This window comes from Ochotona curzoniae, unplaced genomic scaffold, assembly GCF_017591425.1.
Source record: "Ochotona curzoniae isolate NIBS_2020 unplaced genomic scaffold, NIBS_Ocur_1.0 contig_523, whole genome shotgun sequence".
NCBI classification, from domain to species: Eukaryota; Metazoa; Chordata; class Mammalia; order Lagomorpha; family Ochotonidae; genus Ochotona; species Ochotona curzoniae.
Window position 1 is genome coordinate 12,512,861 of NW_024466459.1, and position 22,280 is coordinate 12,535,140.

Genomic DNA, 22,280 nt, shown 5'->3' on the forward strand with positions numbered 1-22,280 from the left:
GGCGGGCTCTTGGCCTCTGCTGGCCTAGCAGAAATGTCAGGGAGCACCCCACACAGACCTGGCCCTAACCCTATGTGTCCTGAGGGATGTGGCTGCCTCTGTGGCCTCTGCCCTCTGACTTCCAGCGATGCTGTGTGGTGCTGGGCAGCCAAGTACGAGACCGGAGTGGAATGCAGAGGCTGACTGTGCAAGTCTCTAGTGCTTTTTCTAGTTTCAGGGTAGCAGGAGGGCTTTGGAGGGACCCCAGTGAGGAACCAGGAGTGAGGCAACAGAGGACAGGCCTTGGACAGTGATGTGTGGTGGGCCGGGGTTTCTGGAGTTTTCCATCTAGCAGCGCCTACCTGCTGCTGTGGTTAGCCAGCAGATGCGCAGCTGCCAAGAGGAACATGTTTCCACTGACAGCAACATCGCTCTCTCATGGTTGGGGAAGAGCTCTGGCAGCTGGCAGCGGTCACATGCCATGCTGGGGTCTTCAGGAACATTTGTGAGGAGTGCTTGTCATAATAAAAATGAAACATGGATTTCAAGTCCTGAAAAACATTTGCTTATTTTCATTTTATCTGAAAGGCAAAGAGAGAGAAAGATCTATCTGGTTGTTCATGCTGCAATACTGGCTGGGCTAGATGTTCAGCCAGGAGCCAGGTGATCCAGCAGCCAGCAGCCAGGAGAACCAGAGCCAGGAGCCAGGAGCCTGCTCTGAGTCTCCTGTGATTTCCAGGAGCCAGGAGAGCCAGAGCCAGAGCCAGGGGCCAGGAGCCTGCTCTGAGTCTGCTGTGATTTCCAGGAGCCAGGAGAGCCAGAGCCAGGGGCCAGGAGTTAGCAGCCAAGAGCCTGCTCTGAGTCTCCTGTGATTGCCAGGAGAGCCAGAGCCAGAGCCAGGAGTCAGGAGCCTGCTCTGACTCTCCTGTGATCACCAGGAGCCAGGAGCCTGCTCTGAGTCTCCTGTGATCTCCAGGAGCCAGGAGAGCCAGAGCCAGAGCCAGGGTTCCAGGAGCCAGGAGCCAGGAACCTGCTCTGAGTCTCCTGTGATCTCCAGGAGCCAGGAGAGCCAGCAGCCAGGAACCAGGAGCCTGTTCTGAGTCTCCTGTGATCTCCAGGAGCCAGGAGAGCCAGGAGCCAGGGCCAGGAGACAGCAGCCAGCAGCTAGGAGCCAGGAATCTGCTCTGAGTCTCCTGTGATCTCCAGGAGCCAGGAGAGCCAGAGCCAGCAGCCAGCAGCCAGGAGCCAGCAGCCAGCAGCCAGGAGCCAGCAGCCTGCTCTGAGTCTCCTGTGATCTCCAGGAGCCAGGAGAGCCAGCAGCCAGGAGCCAGCAGCCAGTAGCCAGCAGCCAGCAGCCTGCTCTGAGTCTTGAGCCATCCTCCTGCTGCATTGAGTGCCCTCTCCCCAAATGTGTTGTGGACCCCAGGGAGCTCCCCTTTCACCCAAACTCTCCAGGGACTTCTTTGTTTCTTTGTTTCTTTTTTCTGGTGAAAAGCACAGGTTTAGAATTGGGCAGCTGGACTGACTTGACCTGATTGTGCTGGTGACTGGGCAGCCAGTGCCGGACACCTGCTTTTCTCTGCCAGGCCGGATGCGGTGTTGACCTGGCCATGTCAGTGTCATGATGCTCCTTCATAGCTGTTGACCTGGACGTCCATGATGAGCATGAGTGTGCTGTTGTCTTCTGTCTTCTTCGTAGCAGACCCTGTGATCAGGGTGAACTTGCTGATGGTGTAGTGGTCGAGCTTGTTTCTCGTGGGGTAGCTCTTCCAAGGCTGTTTGAGGCCCCCCGCAGGTAGAGTGTTTGGGTTGCTGGAAGATGGAGGTGTGCGGCTCTCCCTCTTGTGGCCATAGAGCACCTTTCAGCACCACCTTCGTGGCCTTCGGGCCCTTCGCTTTGTCTTCAACTTTGGGAGGGATAGGAGCATCCCACCCCGTGGGGCTGTGTGCAGCTGCCTCAGTTTGGGATCAGTGAGGTGGCGTTTTCCATGTGGTCTTTCAGAAAAAATGTTTTTTCTTAAGCTTTTCAAAGTGTTCCTATTATAAATCACTTATTTCCTTCATTTTATATAAAGATTTTATTTATTTGGAAGAGTGACAAAGGGGTAAAGGGAGCAACTTCAGAGAGACACTCTGATTTGCTGGTTGCTCCCTTAGTGGCCAGCTGGAAGCCCAGGGGGGCCTCCGTGCTTGGGCTGTTTTCTGCTTTCCAGAGGCACTAACAAGAAGCTGGTAGGACATAAGCTGCTACTCATTTGGGACGATAGTGGCACAAGCCACCTCCTGTTAACCCTAACCCTTTTAAGGCCCCAGAGCGGTGGTTCAGTGGCTAAATCGTTGCCTTGCACATGCTGGGATCCCATATGGGCATCATTTCCTGTCCTGGCTGTTCCACTTCCCTGCCTGTGGCCTGGGAAAGCAGTGGAGGATGGCCCAAAGCCTTGAGACCCTGCACCCGCGTGGGAGCCCTGCTGTCACTTCTGTCCTCTCCTGTGGTGCCCGTGGGAGCCCTGCTGTCTGTTTTGCCCTCTCCACACATGCTGTCTCCTGCTCAGCCCTTCTCCTTTTGTTTATTCTGTGCAGTTGTTGGTGTGATCCTGAAGGCCCTGACCTATGACGAGAAGCGGGGTGCCTGCAGTGTGGGTGCCAATGTAAGGGATGCTGCCTGCTACGTGTGCTGGGCCTTTGCACGTGCCTACGAGCCCCAGGAGCTGAAGCCTTTTGTGACCGCTATTTCCAGGTGAGCGTGTTGTTCTGTGGTCTCTAGCAAGTGCCAGTGCTGAGCAGGAGGTGAGCCCTGCGGGCCTTGGCCGTCCCTGGACACAGGTTTTTTCTTTGAAAGATTTATCTGTTATTGGAAGGAGAGAAGAGACAGAGAAAGATCTTCTGTGTGCTGGTTCACTCTCCAAGTGGCCGCAATGGCCAAAGCTGAGCCAGTCCAGAGCCGGGAGCCTCTTCTGGGTCTCCCACGTGGGTGCAGGGTCCCAAGGCCACAAGCAGAGAGCTGGATGGGAGGTAGAGCAGCTGGGACAGGAACTGCTGCCCATATGGGATCCTGGTGCATTCAAGGTAGGATTTAACCACCAGGTTACCATGCCAGGTCCTGGACACAGGTTCTTTTTTTTTTTTTTTAAATAAATTTTAAAATTTTGACAATCTTTACATAGTTAATTTGGGCAAAAAGGGTCAAGGGCTACAGGAAAGTGAGTAAGACTATTATTTCCATATTGTTTCCTTCATATATCTGAGGTAGAGGGGGATATTGAGGGAGAAGCCCCACCCTGTTTCCCACCCACCCCAAGTCCCGCATGTGGGGCATGCTCCGAGATACTCGTTGAAGTGGTTTCAATAGGTCACCAGTTTTGAAATTGCTGCCAGTCTTGCCTCTCCAAACACGATGAGATTGTTGAAAAATCCATTAATTGACATTGTCCATCATAGCATCTCTATTTGCCCGGTATTTTGTTGCCAACCTATAGCTGAGGTGGTTAATTAACTTGTTCCATCTTCTGTCCCTTCATGGTTAGGGTTCTGAGTCTGGCATTTCAATTGGGGGGATCACCAAAGAAACTTCGTCTGAGGTGTTCCCAGGCTAGATACTTGTATGTACCAGCAAGTACAGGGCCCAGCACAGTCCATCACCCGGTCAGCTGGTAGTTAAAATTGCTGGGTTGGTTCTGTTTTCAGCCCTGGACACAGGTTCTTAAAAGAAGGCTATTGGGGCAGAGTGGGCAAGCACAGGAAGCCCAGAGTGACTGGAATGGCCCTGTCTGGCCTGCCATGTAGCTATCATGGGCTCCACTCAGGGATGCGGAGAGGTGCTGCCTGTCAGAGTTTATACTTCAGTTCAGGAAACGGAGAACACTGTGTCTGAGGGCTGTACATCTGACTGGGCCGAGTGCTGATTTGCTGTGTCCCAGTGCAAGTGCACTGATGGCCGAGCTCACCTCAGTCCTCTCTGACCCCCTGGGTGCTGGACTGGCTGGTGGTCCAGTCCTTTCTTGAAGATCGGCTGCTCCACTTGCGTTTCTTATGGAGCCTGAGGGGTGAAGGTGGTCGAGGGTGTGAGAGCCCTTGTCTGAATCACAGGCGATGGGAAGCAGCTCTTCACCTGATGACTTTTACTAGGAATGTGTACTAGGACATTTTTTTCTTAAAGATTTATTTTTATTGGACAGTCAGATATAAAGACAGAGGGCGGTCTTTGGTCTGCTGATTCATTCTCCAAGAAACCATAACGGCTGGTGCTGCTCTGATCTGAAGTCAGGAGCCGGGAGCCTTTTCTGGGTCTCCCATGCGGGTGCAGGGCCCCGAGGCTCTGGGCCATCCTCACTGCTTTCGCAGGCCACAGGCAGGGAACTGGATGGGAAGTGGAGCTGTCGGGATTAGACCCAGCGCCTATATGGGATGCCGATGCGTTCAGGGTGAGGACTTTAGCCACTAGGCCACCGCACTGGGCCCAGGAAAATAAAAAAAAAAAAATGTATTATTGGAAAGGCAAATATAAAGAAAAGAAGAGAGACAGAGAAAGATCTTGTATCCTCTGGCTTGCTCCCTAGATGGTCACAACATGGGCTCATCCACTGGCCCTCTAGCTCACTTCCCAAAATGAAGCTGAGTTGATCCAATCTGAAGCCAGAAGCCAGGAGCCTCTTTAGGGTCTCCCACGTGGGTACTTGGTCTCTGGACTTTGAATCTGCCTCCACTGCTTTCCCAGGCCACAAGCAAGGAGCTGGGTGGGAGGTGGAACAGCCAGGATAAGAACCAGCATCCAACTGGGATCCTGGTGAATGCAGGGTGAGGATTTAACCACTAAGTGCTGTGCTGGGCCCAGGAAATGGATTTTGAAATCAGGCTGCGTCCCAGCAGACACTTCTGCAGCTCTAGTTCTGTGCTGTGTGCCTACAGGTGGGCAACCTCCAGGTGTGAGAACCGGGCACAAGGACTCCTGGTTCTGGAGAGCTGGGGTCAGGTGTCAGCCCAGGTGTGTGTGCCTGGTGGCTTTGGGGCATTCCGGCAGTTTCTCCTGTCCTCCCTGCTTGGGTCTTGGGGTGGAGGAGGGAGCTGAGGCCTGTGTCATTTCCCGGAAGTGCAGCACGTGGTGGGGGTGGTGATTAGATCACTGCCTCAGAGAATCTGAGGATCCTGTCCGCTCTGGGAGATAAGATGTCCGGAAGCCAGGAATAAGTCTGGCCTCTCCTATCTTGTCTACAGCCACAGGGCACAGGTGCTGGAGGATGGTCTGAAGAGTGTGAGCCCCTTGGGCAAAACAGTGAGCGCCCCCCAGTCCTCGTCCCTGACAGCTGCTCTGTGCTGCAGAGGGGCCGAGACCTTGGGGAGTCTTCATTGAGTGCTGCAGGGGAGGAAGAGGCATAGAGGGGGCCTGGGACACCTTACCCCTGGCCTGCCCGCCACCCCACTGTTGAGGATGCCAGCCCTTGGGGAGACTCTTTATCTGGTTTTGCTTTGGAGTGTGATTCTGTAGCCTAGGAGCAAAGTAAGGAGATTGGATTTCCTTGTTTCATTGGCTGTCAGGTTGGTGATGGCCCCGCAGCCCCTCTCTGTGGTCACCTGTGAGACACTGTGGGTTGTGGGGACAACTGGCTTCCCTGAAGATGAAATGGGGACCTCCCTGGCTCTGTGACCAGCAGGTGCCTAGCTGATGGTGATGTTGGACGCAGGGGCCAGAGACCCAGGTTCATCCAGATGTGGCTCCCTAGTTGGAAGACACTGTCTGGAGGTTGTTCTGCCCCTTCGCTGTGCTGCTTGGTCCCACAGCATGGAGCAGAAGTGCCTGGGACTGAGGACCATGAGGCTGGGGCTCAGCAGGGAGAGTGTTTAGCCGTCCCTGGAGTGGCACATAGGCCCCTGCTCCCGTCAGTGATCATGTGAGGAGTAGGCACGTAAGCTCAGCCTCTAGCTTGGTATGTGAGGATCAACAGGTGAAGGCCTATCCTGGCCGGAGCCTGGTGCTCTGTGGCTGTTAGCTTGGCTCTGGCTCCTGCAGGTCAGGCGTGGGAGGTAGAGCTGGACGTAGGAACAGGGGCTGCTTGCTCCCTCTGTGTGTCGTGGAGCTGAGAACCCCTAGAGCTTTTACCTCCAGGGTGAACACCTCCCTTCCTGGGAAGATGCAGGGAGCATTCTGGCTGGTTCAACTGGGCCGGGCCACAGTCTGCCCAGGTCACTGCTGTGCAGTGAGGGAGCAAGCCTGTCCTGGGGTGGGTGCACGTGGAGGGTATGGCGTCCTGCAGGAGGAGTAACCTGCAGAGGACTGGGGGCTGTGAGGTTGTACACATGATTCCTGGTCGTGTTGGGCTAGAGGGCAGCGTGGCTGCTGGTGCTCCAAGAGCTGCTTCGGCCTCATGTTGCCAGGACTGGCTGGTCCGTGCCCGGAGGTGCCTGTGCTTCCCTGGATGTGCCCGGGGCTGCCACCGAGCCAGGCTTCCCCAGGACCCTGAAGCTGCTGTGTAGGGCTGGGCTGGTCCCCACACCCACCCTGCCCTGGCTCTTGGGTGCCTTTGACCCCGCCCACAGGCACCTTTCAGGCCAGTTTGACTGGTTCTGAGGGAACCCACGTTCCAGCCCTTCTTGGCCCCTCCGGACTCCAGGCGTGAGTCAGGGAGGAGCAGGTAAGCTGGGCACACCTCCCTGCCCAGGAGCCTGAGCCTGAGTATCGGCTGGGTGTGTCTCCCTAGAAGTGCCTCCCTTTGGTTTGCTGTAATGGCCACATTTTAATTATCAGCCTTTCAGCCCAGTAATTCTGGCGCATGATACCATCTTGGTATCTCTAACTGTTCCCACAAACTGCGGGAATCCTGCAAAAGTCAACAGTGTGGATGAGGGCGTGATTCTCCTGATGGAGCAGAGTGGCTGATAAGAGGAGGTGACGCCAGGAGCCCCTGTTTTCTGAGGGAGCAAAAAGGGGCCCACTTTTTCTGGTTTTGCTCAAGAAACTGGCACTAATGGGTCTTCTTCTCTGTTCCTTTCTGTCTCATGAATGGTCCAGACACATTTTCTTGGGTTGGGAAGTGGTGCTGACTGGTTTCAGAGGCCCACATGTCCTTGCCCTTGTACCAGCTGGCTTGGAAGCTGGAAGGCTGCTGTGGGGCCCGGGGGTTCCTGCAGAGCCCAGTGTGGCTGAGGGGTTCACAAGGAGCGGCCCAGCCCCGTGGCCAGAGGCGCGTTACAGAGAGGGAGAGAAAGACACGCTGCACTGTGGTCACCGCCTGGCGATTTCCTCACCTGAAACTCTACGCCGCCTCCTGTTGACATCAGCCAAGCTGCTGGCAGGGCCCATCCCGTGCCGGGGGCAGCACCTGACTCTCAGCCCCAAACCACAAGCGAAGCTGGCAGCGTGGGCTGCAGCCTGTGCCGGGCTCAGCACTATCTCTTCCTCCAGGCCAAGGCTGTCCTGAAAAACCAGAAAGTGGCCAGCCCACAGCTTCAGCAAGGGCAGCTTGCAGGGGGAGGGAGCCCTCCGTTGTCCATTAGGTGTCTGCTCCTGACTGAAGTCCAGACCCCACAAGGCCCAGCCAGCTGCTGCTCCCGGGTCAGCTGGCAGTTGATGTGCATGTTGGCTGAGAACATCATTGAGGTCAGGCTGTGGCACAGTGAGTTAGCTGCTGTCAGCAGCGCTGCCCTTTACGTGAGTGTTGGCTGCTCCACTGCTGATCCAGCTCCCAGCCAGGGAAAGCAGCGAGGATGGACAAGTCCTTGGCCAGTGGTGGGTACCCAGAGTAGCTTGGCCCAGCCATTGCTGTCTTTTGTGGAGTGAACCAGCAGATGGAAGATGTCTCTCTCTCTAGCTCTGCCTTTCAAATAAGTAAATGAAATCTTTTCTAAACATTGAAATAAACATTAAAAAGTTGTAAGTACTGTGATAGGCAGAGCTTACACTCTACTTGAAGAGAGGTGGGGTTTGCAATTTTCAGAAAACTTGGATGCAAGGTGAATTGCTGCCTTAGAGAAAGTTTAACTTTAGAATTCTAGGGCTGTTATTTAAGGTAAAAACTGTTGGTATAGAACGTCCTACAAAGGAGGAGGGCTGGGTTGTGGGGAGAGCTGCTTCTTGGTGTCCTGGAGCTAGGAGCAGGTCCGGGCCTGTCGCTGCCCTCTGCTTGGATGAGGAAGAAAAGCCCTTTCTGCCCAGCATCACTTCTGTGTTGGGAAACCCAGGTGGAGTATCACATGAAGGTCTCCGGCGAAAGCAGACAGGTGCAGACACCCACGACACGCTCCGCCAGGGCAGGCCGGAGCGCACCCGGGATGCCAGCCCAGAGTGGTGACTCATAGCCGCGTCATCCTGTAGGGGCCCCCAGAGCCCAGGCGTCCCAGTGAGCTCTGTGAGTGCCTGGCTGGTGTCACTGCCCTGGTATTTCTGGATGAGCCAGTTTTGTTCCCAGAGCAGTATTTTAAAACCTGCTGCTGTCCTGGGGAGTCATGGGAGGTCTCCAGCCGGCCAGAAGGAGTTTCTCAAATGCTTGCTGGCCTTCTGCTTCTGTGTCTGCATTGTCCACGGCTGCCTGCTGTGGCCTGTACTGCACTCTGCTCCGTAGTGTCTAGGTCACCCACTCAGTCTGTGTGGAGCAGTGACGGCATGGACAGTGGTTATCCTAACAGACGAGCCACTGCTAACTCAGTCTGTGGAGCAGTGACGTCATGGGCAGTGGTTATCCTAACAGACGAGCACTGCTAACTCAATCTGACCCAGTCTCGGCCTTGTTCAGGACTGTCATTCTGTGGCCAGTCAGCAGAGGAGCTGGAGTGAGTGGGCTGGTACTGGGCATTGACTGGACACAGGATAGAGGCTGCGGTAGTGCATGCACCTGACCACCATCACATAGGAGAGGAGTCGACATATTTCAGGCAGCTTGTGCAGTGGCCCTGGGGTCAGGCTGGAGGAGAGCGGCCCCCACAGCAGCTGTGGACCCTGCAGCAGCTGCCGCAGCTCCCTGAGCTGGAGGAGAGCTCCCCCACAGCAGATCTGGAAGCTCCCTGTCCTCCTCAGGACTCAGGCGCCGATACTCTGGCTGTGCCTACTGGTGGTAACCCCCTCACTCCACAGAGCCTGTTTATCCTAGAATGGGACCAGATATCTCAGCATGCATTGGACTGCCAGCTGCTCTAGATCATGTAGAGCAGCAAGATGGAGTGGCTGGGCAGAATAAAACCACAGATGCTTGACTAAGTCTGGACCTAGCAGTGAGCAGCCGCTGGGGGCAGAGGGGGTGTAGCGTGCCCACAGGTGTCTTGGGAGGAGGGTGGAGACCAGGCATCCCCGGGGAGGGACATACTACCTTCCTGTGCTCATGTCACACCACAGCTCTGGGAGCCTAGTGGCAGGCAGATCATTTTTAGTTTGCTTTCTCTGCTCATTACTTGGTGTTTCATTTTGTTTGTTTTTAATTTTTGAAGATTTATTTGAAAGGCTGAGAGGGAGGGCAAGAGAGAAAAGGGAGGAAGAGTGGGGAAGTGAGAGAGAGTGTTCTGTCTGCTGGTTCACTCCGCAGAAGGCATTGCAGCAGTGAGGGCTGAGCCAGGCAGAATCCAGGAGCCGGGAGCTTCATCCAGCCCTCCACATGGACGGCAGGACCCCCAGGCACTTGAGCCATCACTGCAGTGAAGCTCCACATTGCCAGGCAGACGTAGAGAAAGCACAGTGTCCCTGCTGTATCTTTTTCTAGAATGAAGTATTTAAATTTCCATTAATTCTGAGATGTATTTAGAATAAAATTATCAAGAAATTATTTTCCTTTGAATTTTTCTTTTTTTATTTATGAGGCTAGAGGACAGAAATGTCCCGCTACTGGTTTGTTCCCCAAACACCTGTACAGCTTGTGCTGGGCCAGGGACTCCATCAGGTGTGCACGCACTGCGCCACTGCCTGCCTTGTCCCAGGGTGTCCAAATACTGGCACAGCAGTTGGGACGGGCACTGGCACTGTGTGGGGTGCTGGGGTGGGCTTTGGGACGGGCACTGGCACAGGCAGCGGCACTGTGTGGGACGCTGGGGCGGCCTCCGGGATGGGCAGCGGCACCATATGGGGCGCTGGGGTGGGCACCGGGATGGGCACCGACACCGTGAGGACGTGGCATCAGTGTCGGCTTTATCTGCTGTCCTCTGACACCAGCCTCACTAGCAATACCCCTTTAAACTGTTCAGATGATTAGTTTCTTTTGAGAATACTTTTAGTTTTGAACAAGTTTTAGGTGTCCAGAGTTGTGAAAACAGCACAGCTTCAAATTTAAGTATTTTTGCTGTGAGAGTCCAGAGATGAACTCTCAGTGAATTTTGAAAATATCCTAACAGTAGGGTGCTGGACTCTGCCACGTTGTCCATGCCTGCACGGTCAGGAAACACTTCAGTAACAGCATGATGGACTTAGGACTGTTCGTGAAAGACCACACTTTGTAAAACTAGAGGGGAAATTGACAAGGGGAAGGGAACTTGTGGAGTGGGACGGGAAATCCCAGAACCTATTGAACTATACCGTAAAAACTTTTAATAATAATAATAATAATAGCACAACTTTCCTGACCCTCTCTAAATGCCTCAGTGATCACCAAGTCAAGGGCTGACTCCCCCAGGCACCCAGGCTTCCCCCACATCCCAAGCAAGTGCCCAGACCGCCCCACCCAAGGAGGCACCCAGGCCCCTCGTGCAGGTGCTCAGGCCGCCTCCCCCCCCCCCAGCAGGTTCCTAAGCACCCCAGGCAGGCGCCCAGGTTTCCCCCGCCCACCCCCCCAGGCACCTAGGCTCTCCTGGGCAGGTGCTCAGACTCCCCAGGACCCCATGTCTTCCTGCACCTCTTCATATCACTCTTCCTGCTGTGACCCTAGGAACAGTTTCAGTGAGCTACAGTGCCTGTGTAACAGCCTTCGCCCTCCCACTCTGTGCCATCAGTGGCTGTGATTCACAGGCTGTGTCCTAGGTGGGCAGTTGATGGTTGATTTACAGGCTGTGTCCTAGGTGGGCAGGTGATGGTTGATTGACAGGCTGTGCCCTAGGTGGGCAGGTGATGGTTGATTGACAGGCTGTGCCCCAGTCTGGGTCATTGATGGCTGTGTCTGGACGTGGCTGCACACCATTGCCCTGTCTGTCCCAGGCTGTGTCTTATCCCTGGGCTGGCTCCAGTGTGGTTATGGCTAGGTGACAGCTCCCGGCCACCTGGGTGAAGCCTGCCTGTGTTTTCACATTAGTAACGGGGTCCCCTGCTGCCCTGTCTGTGCATTTCCAGAGGTGTACTGTGGGTGCTGCAGGGGTATGTTGTCCACCCTTGCACTTGCCTGACCTTGGCTTTCTGACAAAGCAGCCCATCCTGGACTGGGGTGAGGCCCTGCTGTGTTGTGGGACTCAGCCAGGATGTCTTAGCTTGGCTTCTCTGTCTGCCCGCCACGACCTGCTCTTGTCTGTTTGGGTGCTGGAGGTATTGGGACAGTTCCATGGCTGGCCTGAGGTTGACACTGATGCAGTCGTGTGCTTGTTTGGGCAGGTGCTGGTGGAGGATGTGCAGTGTCTACTGGACCAAGCTCACACTGCCCAGAGTGGCCTTGAAGACCAGGGTGGCCTTGTCCATGGGTCTCGGTGTCGTACACCTTGACTCGCTGCCCTTGTCCTCTAGGTCGCTTCTCTGTCCCCCTTGGCTGCCTCCTTGCAGGCAGGTGAGGCCCCCGTGTGCAGCAGCTCTTTGTCCTGTGACTTTGGGGTACCCTTTTGTGGGGCTGTTGTTAACTGGGGTTAGCTCCCCATGTGTCCTTGTGTCTGCCATCTGTCCACCCGCAGCCCCCAGGTGTCTGAGGGCCTGCTGTAAGAGCCGGCCAGCCGGGTGGGCAGTAAATGTGCCAGTCTCAGCCCTCTGGTGACTCTGCAAGTTTCCCAGTCACTAACTCTTTCTTCTCTTTCACAGTGCACTGGTCATCGCTGCGGTATTTGACCGAAACATAAACTGCAGACGTGCGGCCTCTGTAAGTCTTCCCTTTCTACGTCCTTGACCACCTTGGTCTCCCTGGTGTGACCCAGGTGACGAGCCAGGGCCAGGGCCAGGGCCAGGGAGGCCCTGAGGGCTGAGGTCCCCTGGGCAGGGCTGTGTGGCGTGCCCCCTCCCCAGATGCTCTTGAGCTGCATCCGTTGAGGGTGGGTGGCAGCTGTCAGTATGACCTCTTCAGGACAGTCCTGGCCTGAAGGGTGAGGGCCATGGCTTGGTGAGTTTGACCAACCGTGGCGGCAACATGGACCCTTCCTCACAGGCGACCTGTGAAGGAGCTATTGCTGAGCAGTGGTCAGACCTCTGCGGCCCCCGGCTCACTCAGCTTGGGTCTCCCTGGGGGTGCCTTGTAGCCACAATGGAGTTAGTTAGGTTTGAGCATGGACTCCAGTGGCTTCACAGAGGTGGTGGCCAGGGGCCTCCCCAGGCCTAACTGCTGCTTCCAGCGTAGGACCTGGAGGGGACCTGGGGTGGCCATGGGGAAGCCTGGGGGTGTCCTGGGTAGGGTTCCTGGGAAGCCCAAACAGCTGTGGGGTCTAGCCCCTTCCTGCTCAGCTGCCAGTGGTTCATGTGGTCTAGTCAAGTCTGTAAACAGGAAGCTGGATTTGGGGCCAGCCTGGCATGGGGGCACGGTGCTCTCTGTGACGCACATGTGTGTGACCTGTCAGCATGCAGTCCGTGCCCGCTGAGGACATCCCTTCCCTCTGCCGGCCTGTGGACATTATCTGAGTCTCGAGTGTCGGGAGTGAGGGATCGTGTGATTGTATCCTTGCACACTTGTGAATGTGCATTTGTGAAGGGACGCTGCTCAGAGCTCGTCACTGCTGTGATGTTTCTGCCTGGCTCACTCCTGTTTTGTAGTGATTTTAAATGTTTCTATTCTGAGTATCGGGCAGGATTCCCTGTGGGCCCATCTCTTTGCTTGATGTCTGTCCAGTTGTCCTGTTTTCTCCCTGGCCTGCCATCTCTGGTATTCCTGGTGGCCGAAGGCAGTGGGGTGATATAGGGGGAGCCATGGCCCTGTCCTCGCTCCAGCCTCCCTCTGGTTGTTTCTGATTTGGGACCGTTAGGAGCTGAGCTGTGAGCATTGATGGGACAGCTTGCTCCTCTGGGCAGCAGCAGTGGGGTGGGGTGGTGGTCAGATGTTGGCTCTGTGAGAGCCTGGGAGCCACTTTCCACTGTGTGGTGTGGTCGCTCTGTTGCCCTGCCCCCCCCTTTTTTTTTTTTAAAGATTTATTCATTTTTATTGGAAAGTCAGATTTACAGAGAGGAAGATCTTTCATCTGCTGCTATTCATTCCCCCGTGGCTACAGTGGCCAGAGCTGAGCTGATCCAAAACCAGGAGCCAGGAGCTTCTCCCAGGTCTCCCATGTGGGTACAGGGGCCCAATGCTTTAGATCATCCTCTACTGCTTTCCCAGGCCACAAACAGGGAACTGGAAGGAAAGTAGAGCAGCCGGGACATGAACTGGTACCCATATGGGATCCCTCACATGCAAGGTGAGGATTTAGTCACTGGGCCGGTGGCCAGGCCCTGCCCTACCCTTAAGGTAGCGTGTGTGCCCCTGGTCTGGTTGGCTGACTGTCTCGGTGCTTGATGCCTGACCAGGTCCCCGCTGGGCAGTCTCTCTTCCCCAGGGGGCTCTGTGGTTGGCTGGCCTGACTGCGTTTCCCTCTTTGCCCATAGCCTGCATGTCCCCCTGTGAGGGCAGGTTAGTGTCTTGGCTGAGCTGTGCTGTCAGCCTTCACGGTGCTTGGTGATTGCTCCTGGTTCTGGGGCTTTTGCAGTGATGTCACCACAGCAGTATGCCAGCTGACCTGTTGTACCCAGCGTTGACTTTTGAGTGCTTCTGTTTCTTAATTTAGTGCGAAAGTTACAAAGCAGCCCATAACAGAAATCAGGTCTTACTGCTCCGGGTTGAGGAGCTGTCAGAGCAGCTGGTGTTCAGCCCTCTTGTGTCTGCGCTCTGCCCCAGGGCAGGACCCTGGAGACCCTGGTGTTCATAGCATGGCACAGGTGCTCCCTGGTGTCCACCAGGTTAGGACACACTGCTTCTGGCCTGCCTGACCTGTGTCTACCCCAGGGGCTACTCTCACTGTGCCCAGCTACCTTGGCCCTGGGTGCAACTTTGCCTGTGTTCTCTATGTGGGCTGAGGTCCCCTGCGTCTTGCCCTGGGCTGCTTTGGAGGAATGGCAGGGCAAGAGGCATGGCTGTCACCATGTCCGGGCTATCTGCCCTGTCTAGTGGCCCTGAGCAGGACAGGGTGGAGGTTAGGAAGAAGGGGGCCATGAGGACTGGAGGTGGGACTTGACCACTGGGTGGCCCAAGCTCTTGCATGGAAACAGCCTGGGAGCCCGGCTGAATAACTGCAGCCCTCTCTGAAGTAGCTCACATGGACTGTGGCTGAGGCCCGAGGGGCACACTGGTGCCCTGTCCTTCCTCTGACCAGGCCGTTTGGCTCTGTCCACTTCCTGACCCGAGGCACTGAGGTAAGCACTGCTGTGGGCACGGCTTCCTCAGCACGCTTGGTTTGGAAACCTGAACCCTTAAATTGTGGTTTTCGAAAGCACCAGGACATGGACTGGGACAGACCCAGCGCCCTTGAGGCCCAGCCCTGCCAACAATGGGGAAATGGATGTGAAAAACGAAGCCATGGGTCGTCTCTGTCCCTGTTTGGTGTCTGGCAGAGAGCCGGCCTCCTCAGCTGTTTGTTCTGTCCGCAGGCTGCCTTCCAGGAGAATGTCGGGAGACAGGTAAGGCCACTTTCTGTGCCTCTCCGTCTGCCTGGCCCATGCCGGCAAAGAGCTCACCTGCTGGGCATGGCGGCTCCACACAGGGGCACTTGCAGTTCAGGGGGCACACAGAACCAAGGGCGCCAGTGCTGGGGCAGGTCCCTGGAACCAGCAGTCCCCACCATGCTTGCCCTGGAGGGGCACTGGCTGCTTGGTCCCAGCAAAGTCCAGAAAGAGCTCCTGGAAGTTGTTGCCCCATGACCCCCACCCAGATGGTGGCTGGGCCATCCTTTCTCTGCCCTCTGACCCTGACACCTGGCTGCTGGCATCAACCTCACCTGGGAGATGGGGTCCCAAGTCCCCCCAGTTTGTGTGGGAGGGCCCTGACGCATCAGGCGGGTCCTGGGCCTGAGCTGGCAGGGAGCAGTGAGAACCACACTGGACAAGGAGGATTAGAGGATTAGACAATGGCCCTGCTGTTTTCTGCTCTGGGGGCGGGGAAGAGTGGAAGCAGTGATACAGCCAGGCCATGGTGTGGGACACTGGGTCTAGCCGATCACTTGGGGAGGTCCACCAGGTTCAGGCTGGCCTGAGAGAGAGGTTCTGATGGCAGGCAGAGGGGGATCCGGAGACATGCTGTCCTGGCCTTGCGTGGGAAGGGCAAAGCTGTGGGGCTGCAGCCTGTGCCCAAGACCCTGCCTTGTCCCACCTCGCCAGCCCCTGGTCACAGCTTTGCTCTGCCAGCCTTCCTCCTGGAGCCCTCCTCACCCTAGTCGGTGGTTCTCATGTGCAAACAGGTGTTGATGGTCCTTGGAACTTCCCATGTGGTGGGAAGGGTGGGACCAGGCCCCGCCTCCAGCCACGCTGCCTGAGTAGATGTCCAGTGATCCAGGCTGGACAGACTCTCGCAGAGGACCTGGCCCTCCCCACTTGCCCTTTGTGTGCAGTCTCAGTCTGGTGGGTCACCTGGCCATGCTGAGGTGGAGGGTGAGCTGTCTTCCAGGACTGGGAGCAGGAGGTGGGTGTGGTAGAGACCCCTCTGTGAACTAGGAGTAAGGCCCAACACGCCAGGATTTGGCACAATGTGGGCAGGGCAGGACATTTGAGGCTGCTGCCCTTAAGCTCCTTCACGCCCAGTGCTGACGACCACTGAGCTGGTGACCGAAAGAGCACAATGGGTAACTGGCCAGCAGAGCAAGCTGGAGAGATGGACAGAGCTGGATCATAGAGGGATCCTGTGGGATCGGGTGTGGGGACTTGCCTTCCATGGGTGGAACTCTGTCTCAGGGCCTACACGTTGTGTGAGCTCAAGGTGCTGTCCTCAGGGGAAGCTTTCCATGTGTCCTGCGTGTGATGCTTGGCTGCCTGGCTGAGGGAAGGGATGGGACCCTGTGAGCATGGGATGTGTGGTCCTTGGTAAGGAGAGAATCTGCTGACAGCCGCTTGGCTGACCAAGGGGTCACCAGCCCCTGCTGCTGGGGGGAAGTGGGGGATGTGCGGAGGGCATGCCCAACAAAGTCCTTTAAGCAGGAAGGAGGGAGAAGGTGGGGTCCTGGCATGCTTAGGGTTAGTGGTGGGCCCTGTGAGTGGGTGGATCCTGGCCCATTTCCTGTGGAGTTTGATGGGCAGGGCAAGGAAAGGCCTTCACGTTGAGTCTGACTTGAGGCCAGCAAGCAAGGATCAGCATGTTAAGATTGGCACTGGGTGCCCGGTGGTCCTGCTGCATTGGTTGTGGTACACCCACACAAGATGAAGGAATTACCAGTCCTGTCCTGGGTCAGTGTACCCTGCCGTGCATGAAGCAATTCTTCCATTTGAGAAAGGTGAGAACTTGCCAGAACAAACAGCCCTGGGCACCCTTTGTGGAGCTGAGGGAGACAAATTGGAGCAGGTTCTGTCCACAGATGGAATAAGGTGGTAGGCAGTGTGTTAGTGGTGCCCATGCCCACTCCTGGCCACTTGCTCTTCCCAAGGCCTGCTCTGCCCCTCTGTGGAGCCAAGGGCGAGTCTTTGAGGCCCCCAGAGTGCAGGCTGTGGGCAGCGTTGTGGACTGAAGCACTGGTGGCTGGGAAGTTGGGGCCTCCTGTGAGGCCTAGCCCCCCTGCAGACTCAATGAGCCTGCCCTGGCACCATTCAGATCCCTGGAGGGGGCTAGGCCACGTAAGCTATTCCTGGAAAGTACATTCAGTTTTACGTATGTGGTCATACCAAATTTACTCACCATGTGCCCATGCATGCAGTGTACACACACACACACACACACACACACAGGCCATGTGCATGGTAACACATGCACACCGCATACGTACATGATAGACTTAGCGCACACATTTGTGATAGAGGGGCACACAGAACACACCCACATACACATGTAACAACACATACATGATAGACTCACTACACACTCACATACATGATGGAGGGGTGCACACACAACAAAACACATATGTGATAGATTTACCACACACATACATGATAGGTGCACACACCCCCACACAGCACACATACATGATAGAGTTACCACACACTTACATATATGATAGAGGGGCACATAGCACACACATCCATGATAGGCCTACTCCACATTCACAGAAACAAGCACATACACAGAGTACAGCAAGCCAGGCTCCAGCATGCCAGGAATTGGACACACACACACACGCAGAGTAAAGGGGCACACATCCATGTACACACACATGATAGACCTGCACACACAGCACACACAGAGTAAAGGGGCACACATCCATGTACACACACACATGATAGACCTACTGCACACACACAGAGTAAAGGGGTACACATCCATGTACACACACATGATAGACCTACTGCACACAGCACACAGAGTAAAGGGGCACACATCCATGTACACACACATGATAGACCTGCACACACACAGCACACACAGAGTAAAGGGGCACACATCCATGTACACACACACATGATAGACCTACTGCACACACACAGAGTAAAGGGGTACACATCCATGTACACACACATGATAGACCTACTGCACACAGCACACAGAGTAAAGGGGCACACATCCATGTACACACACATGATAGACCTGCACACACACAGAGTAAAGGGGCACACATCCATGTACACACACACATGATAGACCTGCACACACACAGCACACACAGAGTAAAGGGGCACACATCCATGTACACACACACAGGATAGACCTACTGCACACACACAGAGTAAAGGGGTACACATCCATGTACACACACGATAGACCTGCAAACACACAGCACACAGAGTAAAGGGGCACACATCCATGTACACACACATGATAGACCTACTGCACACACACAGAGTAAAGGGGCACACATCCATGTACACACACGATAGACCTACTGCACACACACAGCACACAGAGTAAAGGGGCACACATCCATGTACACACACATGATAGACCTACACACTCACAGCACACACAGAGTAAAGGGGCACACATCCATGTACACACACATGATAGACCTGCACACACACAGCACACACAGAGTAAAGGGGCACACATCCATGTACACACACGATAGACCTACTGCACACACACACAGAGCACACAGAGTAAAGGGGCACACATCCATGTACACACACATGATAGACCTACACACTCACAGCACACACAGAGTAAAGGGGCACACATCCATGTACACACACATGATAGACCTGCACACACACAGCACACAGAGTAAAGGGGCACACATCCATGTACACACACATGATAGACCTACACACACACAGCACACAGAGTAAAGGGGCACACATCCATGTACACACACATGATATACCTGCACACACAGAGCACACAGAGTAAAGGGGCACACATCCATGTACACACACATGATAGACCTACGCACACACAGAGTAAAGGGGCACACATCCATGTACACACACATGATAGACCTACTGCACACACACAGCACACACAGAGTAAAGGGACACACTTTCATGTACACACACACATGATAGACCTGCAAACACACAGAGTAAAGGGGCACACATCCATGTACACACACATGATAGACCTGCACACTCACAGCACACACAGAGTAAAGGGGCACACATCCATGTACACACACATGATATACCTGCACACACAGAGCACACAGAGTAAAGGGGCACACATCCATGTACACACACATGATAGACCTACGCACACACAGAGTAAAGGGGCACACATCCATGTACACACACATGATAGACCTACGCACACACAGAGTAAAGGGGCACACATCCATGTACACACACATGATAGACCTGCACACACACAGCACACAGAGTAAAGGGGCATACATCCATGTACACACACATGATAGACCTGCAAACACACAGCACACACAGAGTAAAGGGGTACACATCCATGTACACACACACATGATAGACCTACTGCACACACACAGAGTAAAGGGGCACACATCCATGTACACACACATGATAGACCTACTGCACACACACAGCACACAGAGTAAAGGGACACACTTTCATGTACACACACATGATAGACCTGCACACACAGAGTAAAGGGGCTCACATCCATGTACACACACATGATAGACCTACTGCACACACAGAGTAAAGGGACACACTTTCATGTACACACACATGATAGACCTGCAAACACACAGCACACACAGAGTAAAGGGGCACACATCCATGTACACACATACATGATAGACCTGCGTACACACAGAGTAAAGGGGCACACATCCATGTACACACACATGATAGACCTGCAAACACACAGCACACACAGAGTAAAGGGGCACACATCCATGTACACACACGATATACCTGCACACACAGAGCACACACAGAGTAAAGGGGCACACATCCATGTACACACACATGATAGACCTGCACACACACACAGAGTAAAGGGGCACACATCCATGTACACACACACGATAGACCTGCAAACACACAGCACACACAGAGTAAAGGGGCACACATTCATGTACACACTAATTCACATGCCAATGCATGATGCACTCACACAACAAAATGTTGCATGCATGGCACACATGTGCATAATATATACCCATGCATGTTACACACACCGTATATGTATTCAAGGATAGCACACTCATCATTTGGAATATAGATACAAGCAACACCCAGCCACATACTGTGCGTACATATTCATAGACAGTGCACCTGCTACATGCCCATGTGTGTGACTCACACCAGAAGCATGCAGCACACACAGTATTCCTTCCTCATGCACACATGCATACAAACCACATGCCCCAAATGAAGGGAAGCACACACGTGTATGGTCATGGCCTTTTGGTCTGGGACAGTCTTGCCCCGCCCCTTGCCCCCGAGGCCTCCCTGTGGGGGTCCACTGAGCAGGGCACACTTTGAGAGCTTGCTGCAGAGGGAAGGCCACACTGCACAGCAGGGCCTCTCCTGCTGCCTGCTGAGCCCTGCGTGCCCAGGCTTGTGTGGCAGAAGCTGGGGGTGCCTGCAGCTCAAGCCTTGCAAGTGCCATCTGTCCTCCAGAAGAAACTGAGGGTGTGGCTGTGTGGGTGCCCCGTGTTCCTGGGTGTTCTTACACAGAGATGTGAAATGGAGATGAAGTGCTAAGGTCACTGGTGTGAAAGTATAGCAGGTGCTGGGTGGAATACGTGGGGAGCTGCTTATGCTGACCACACATCCCCAGCACCTGGCTAGTGGCAGACACTTGCTGGTAGCCAGTTATGAACAACATTACCCATTCTGTGCCCTCGTCTGTCCGGTGCAGGAAAGCCAGAATAGCTACATGCCTGCTTTTGCTGGGTTACTGCCCTGCCCCACTTGCCCTTAGCTGTTTTTGGAGTTGGTATAGTGGATTCCACTGTGTCTTAGACGTGCAGACTGAGCACTAAAGCTTCCGTAATAGCCTAAACCCTCAAGTCCTAGGGCTAGTTCTTGGTCAGTTTGCCTAGGGGCTGGCAGCATGCCTGTGTATTGAGATAGTAAATACTCTTGGTGTCTACCAGGGCCCCACAGAGTGACGGGGTGCAGATGGCTTCTGTTTGCATGCATTCACTGGTGTGAAAGGGCAGGATGCAGGGTTTCGGCTGTGTTAGGTGCAGTGGGGGGCGGGTATTGTGATTGGTTACCTGGGTGCAGTCAGTTGGCGGTGTTGGGTGCAGTGGGCATCCATGCTGGGCTTTCAGGTGGCTAATCCCATTCTCTTCCTGACTCCCATTATTAGGGCACCTTCCCTCATGGGATTGAGATTCTGACCACTGCTGACTACTTTGCAGTTGGCAACATATCAAATTGCTTCCTGGTTATAAGGTAAGTGTGTGGTTCAGTGTCCGTTTCCACTTTATCCCCTTGTCCGAGCAGGGACACTCAGTGTGAGTGTGATTTGTGTGAAAAGGGGAGTACCCAGGCATGCTGCTCTCTGGAGAGGTGCTGGGTTCTGGGGGATACGGTCCCCCGTTACACTGGGCCCCATTTCCAGAAAGAACCTCCGCCCTGTCACCTGAGTGATGTTCTTTTTGTCCTGTTCTCTGGTTTCCAGCACGGTGTGTGGACTTCACAGGGAGTGTCCAGCACCACTGCTCCAAGAGCCCGGGGAGTGGCCAGCTATAGGGGGCAGTGTTGTGGCGGGCATTACCACTGTGGCTGCATTTGAGAACTGGAGGGTTGGAGCAGCATGGGTGGTATGGGGATATTCCATGGGATCTTGGGACTGTTGGTGCCCAGAGTGAGAGCACAGTTGAGGGAAGGTGCCTGTGCAGAAGGCCAGGGACTCAGCCTTGCATCTGCTGAAGATGGCCATGAACCCTCAGCCAAGCTCTTTGGGAAGCTGAGATTCTGTTTTAAAAAAACAAGAACAAATAGTAACAATAATAATTTATTCATTCATCTGAAAGAGTTACGGAAATATAAGGAGAGACAGAGAAATCTCCCATCCATTGTTTCACTCCCCATGGGCTCCAGGGTGCCCTGCTCCCTCTCCCCATGCTTGCCTTTTGGCTCCAGGGTGCCCTGCTCTCTCTCTCTGCGTGCCCCATGGGCTCCAGGATACCCTGCTCCCTCTCCCCATGCTTGCCCCATGGGCTCCAGGGTGCCCTGCTCTCTACACGCCCCATGGGCTCCAGGGTGCCCTGCTCTCTCTACACGCCCCATGGGCTCCAAGGCGCCCTGCTCCCTCTCCCCATGCTTGCCCCGAGGGCTCCAGGTCCCCTGCTCCTGTGTGCCCCATGGGCAAGGGCAGTCTTGCACCAGCCTGTCCCAAAGGAGAGGCAGTGTCCTCCTGAGGGTTCTTCGTGTACTGTGAGCCTGGCATGTGTGCTCCTCACAGACTGTGTGTGAAGTAAGAGGTTATTTCTGTGTCAGGTTCAGGTTGGTTGCAGAATGTGGTATCAGTGTGGGAAGGACTGTGGCCCGTGTGGAGAGTGCACAGCTCCCCCTGCTCTGCTGCTTCACACTGTCACTCACAGTCACCTGCCATGCTGGTCTGTGGACACTTGAGGCTGGACATCCAGCCCTACATCTGTCTCACACCAGGGGCTGGCTTTGTGGTTGCAGCTTCTGCTACATGAAGCTCAGGTCAGTGTGTCCTGTCCACACTTCC

The 22,280-nt window shown here is 54.8% G+C and overlaps 1 protein-coding gene across 4 annotated transcripts in view; it reads left to right on the forward strand.

The window, feature by feature from the left end:
• The window catches only part of TBCD (tubulin folding cofactor D), a 133,487-nt gene that overhangs the window by 80,060 nt on the left and 31,147 nt on the right, over nucleotides 1-22,280 (forward strand). For 3 of the 4 annotated variants that reach the window (XM_040989881.1, XM_040989883.1, XM_040989884.1), the window contains 4 exons: nucleotides 2,563-2,719; nucleotides 11,885-11,942; nucleotides 14,687-14,716; nucleotides 20,907-20,992. In XM_040989881.1, the coding sequence (XP_040845815.1) occupies nucleotides 2,563-2,719; nucleotides 11,885-11,942; nucleotides 14,687-14,716; nucleotides 20,907-20,992 (331 nt within the window). The remainder of the gene's footprint in view (nucleotides 1-2,562; nucleotides 2,720-11,884; nucleotides 11,943-14,686; nucleotides 14,717-20,906; nucleotides 20,993-22,280) is intronic. The other variant, XM_040989882.1, reaches the window with a different exon arrangement.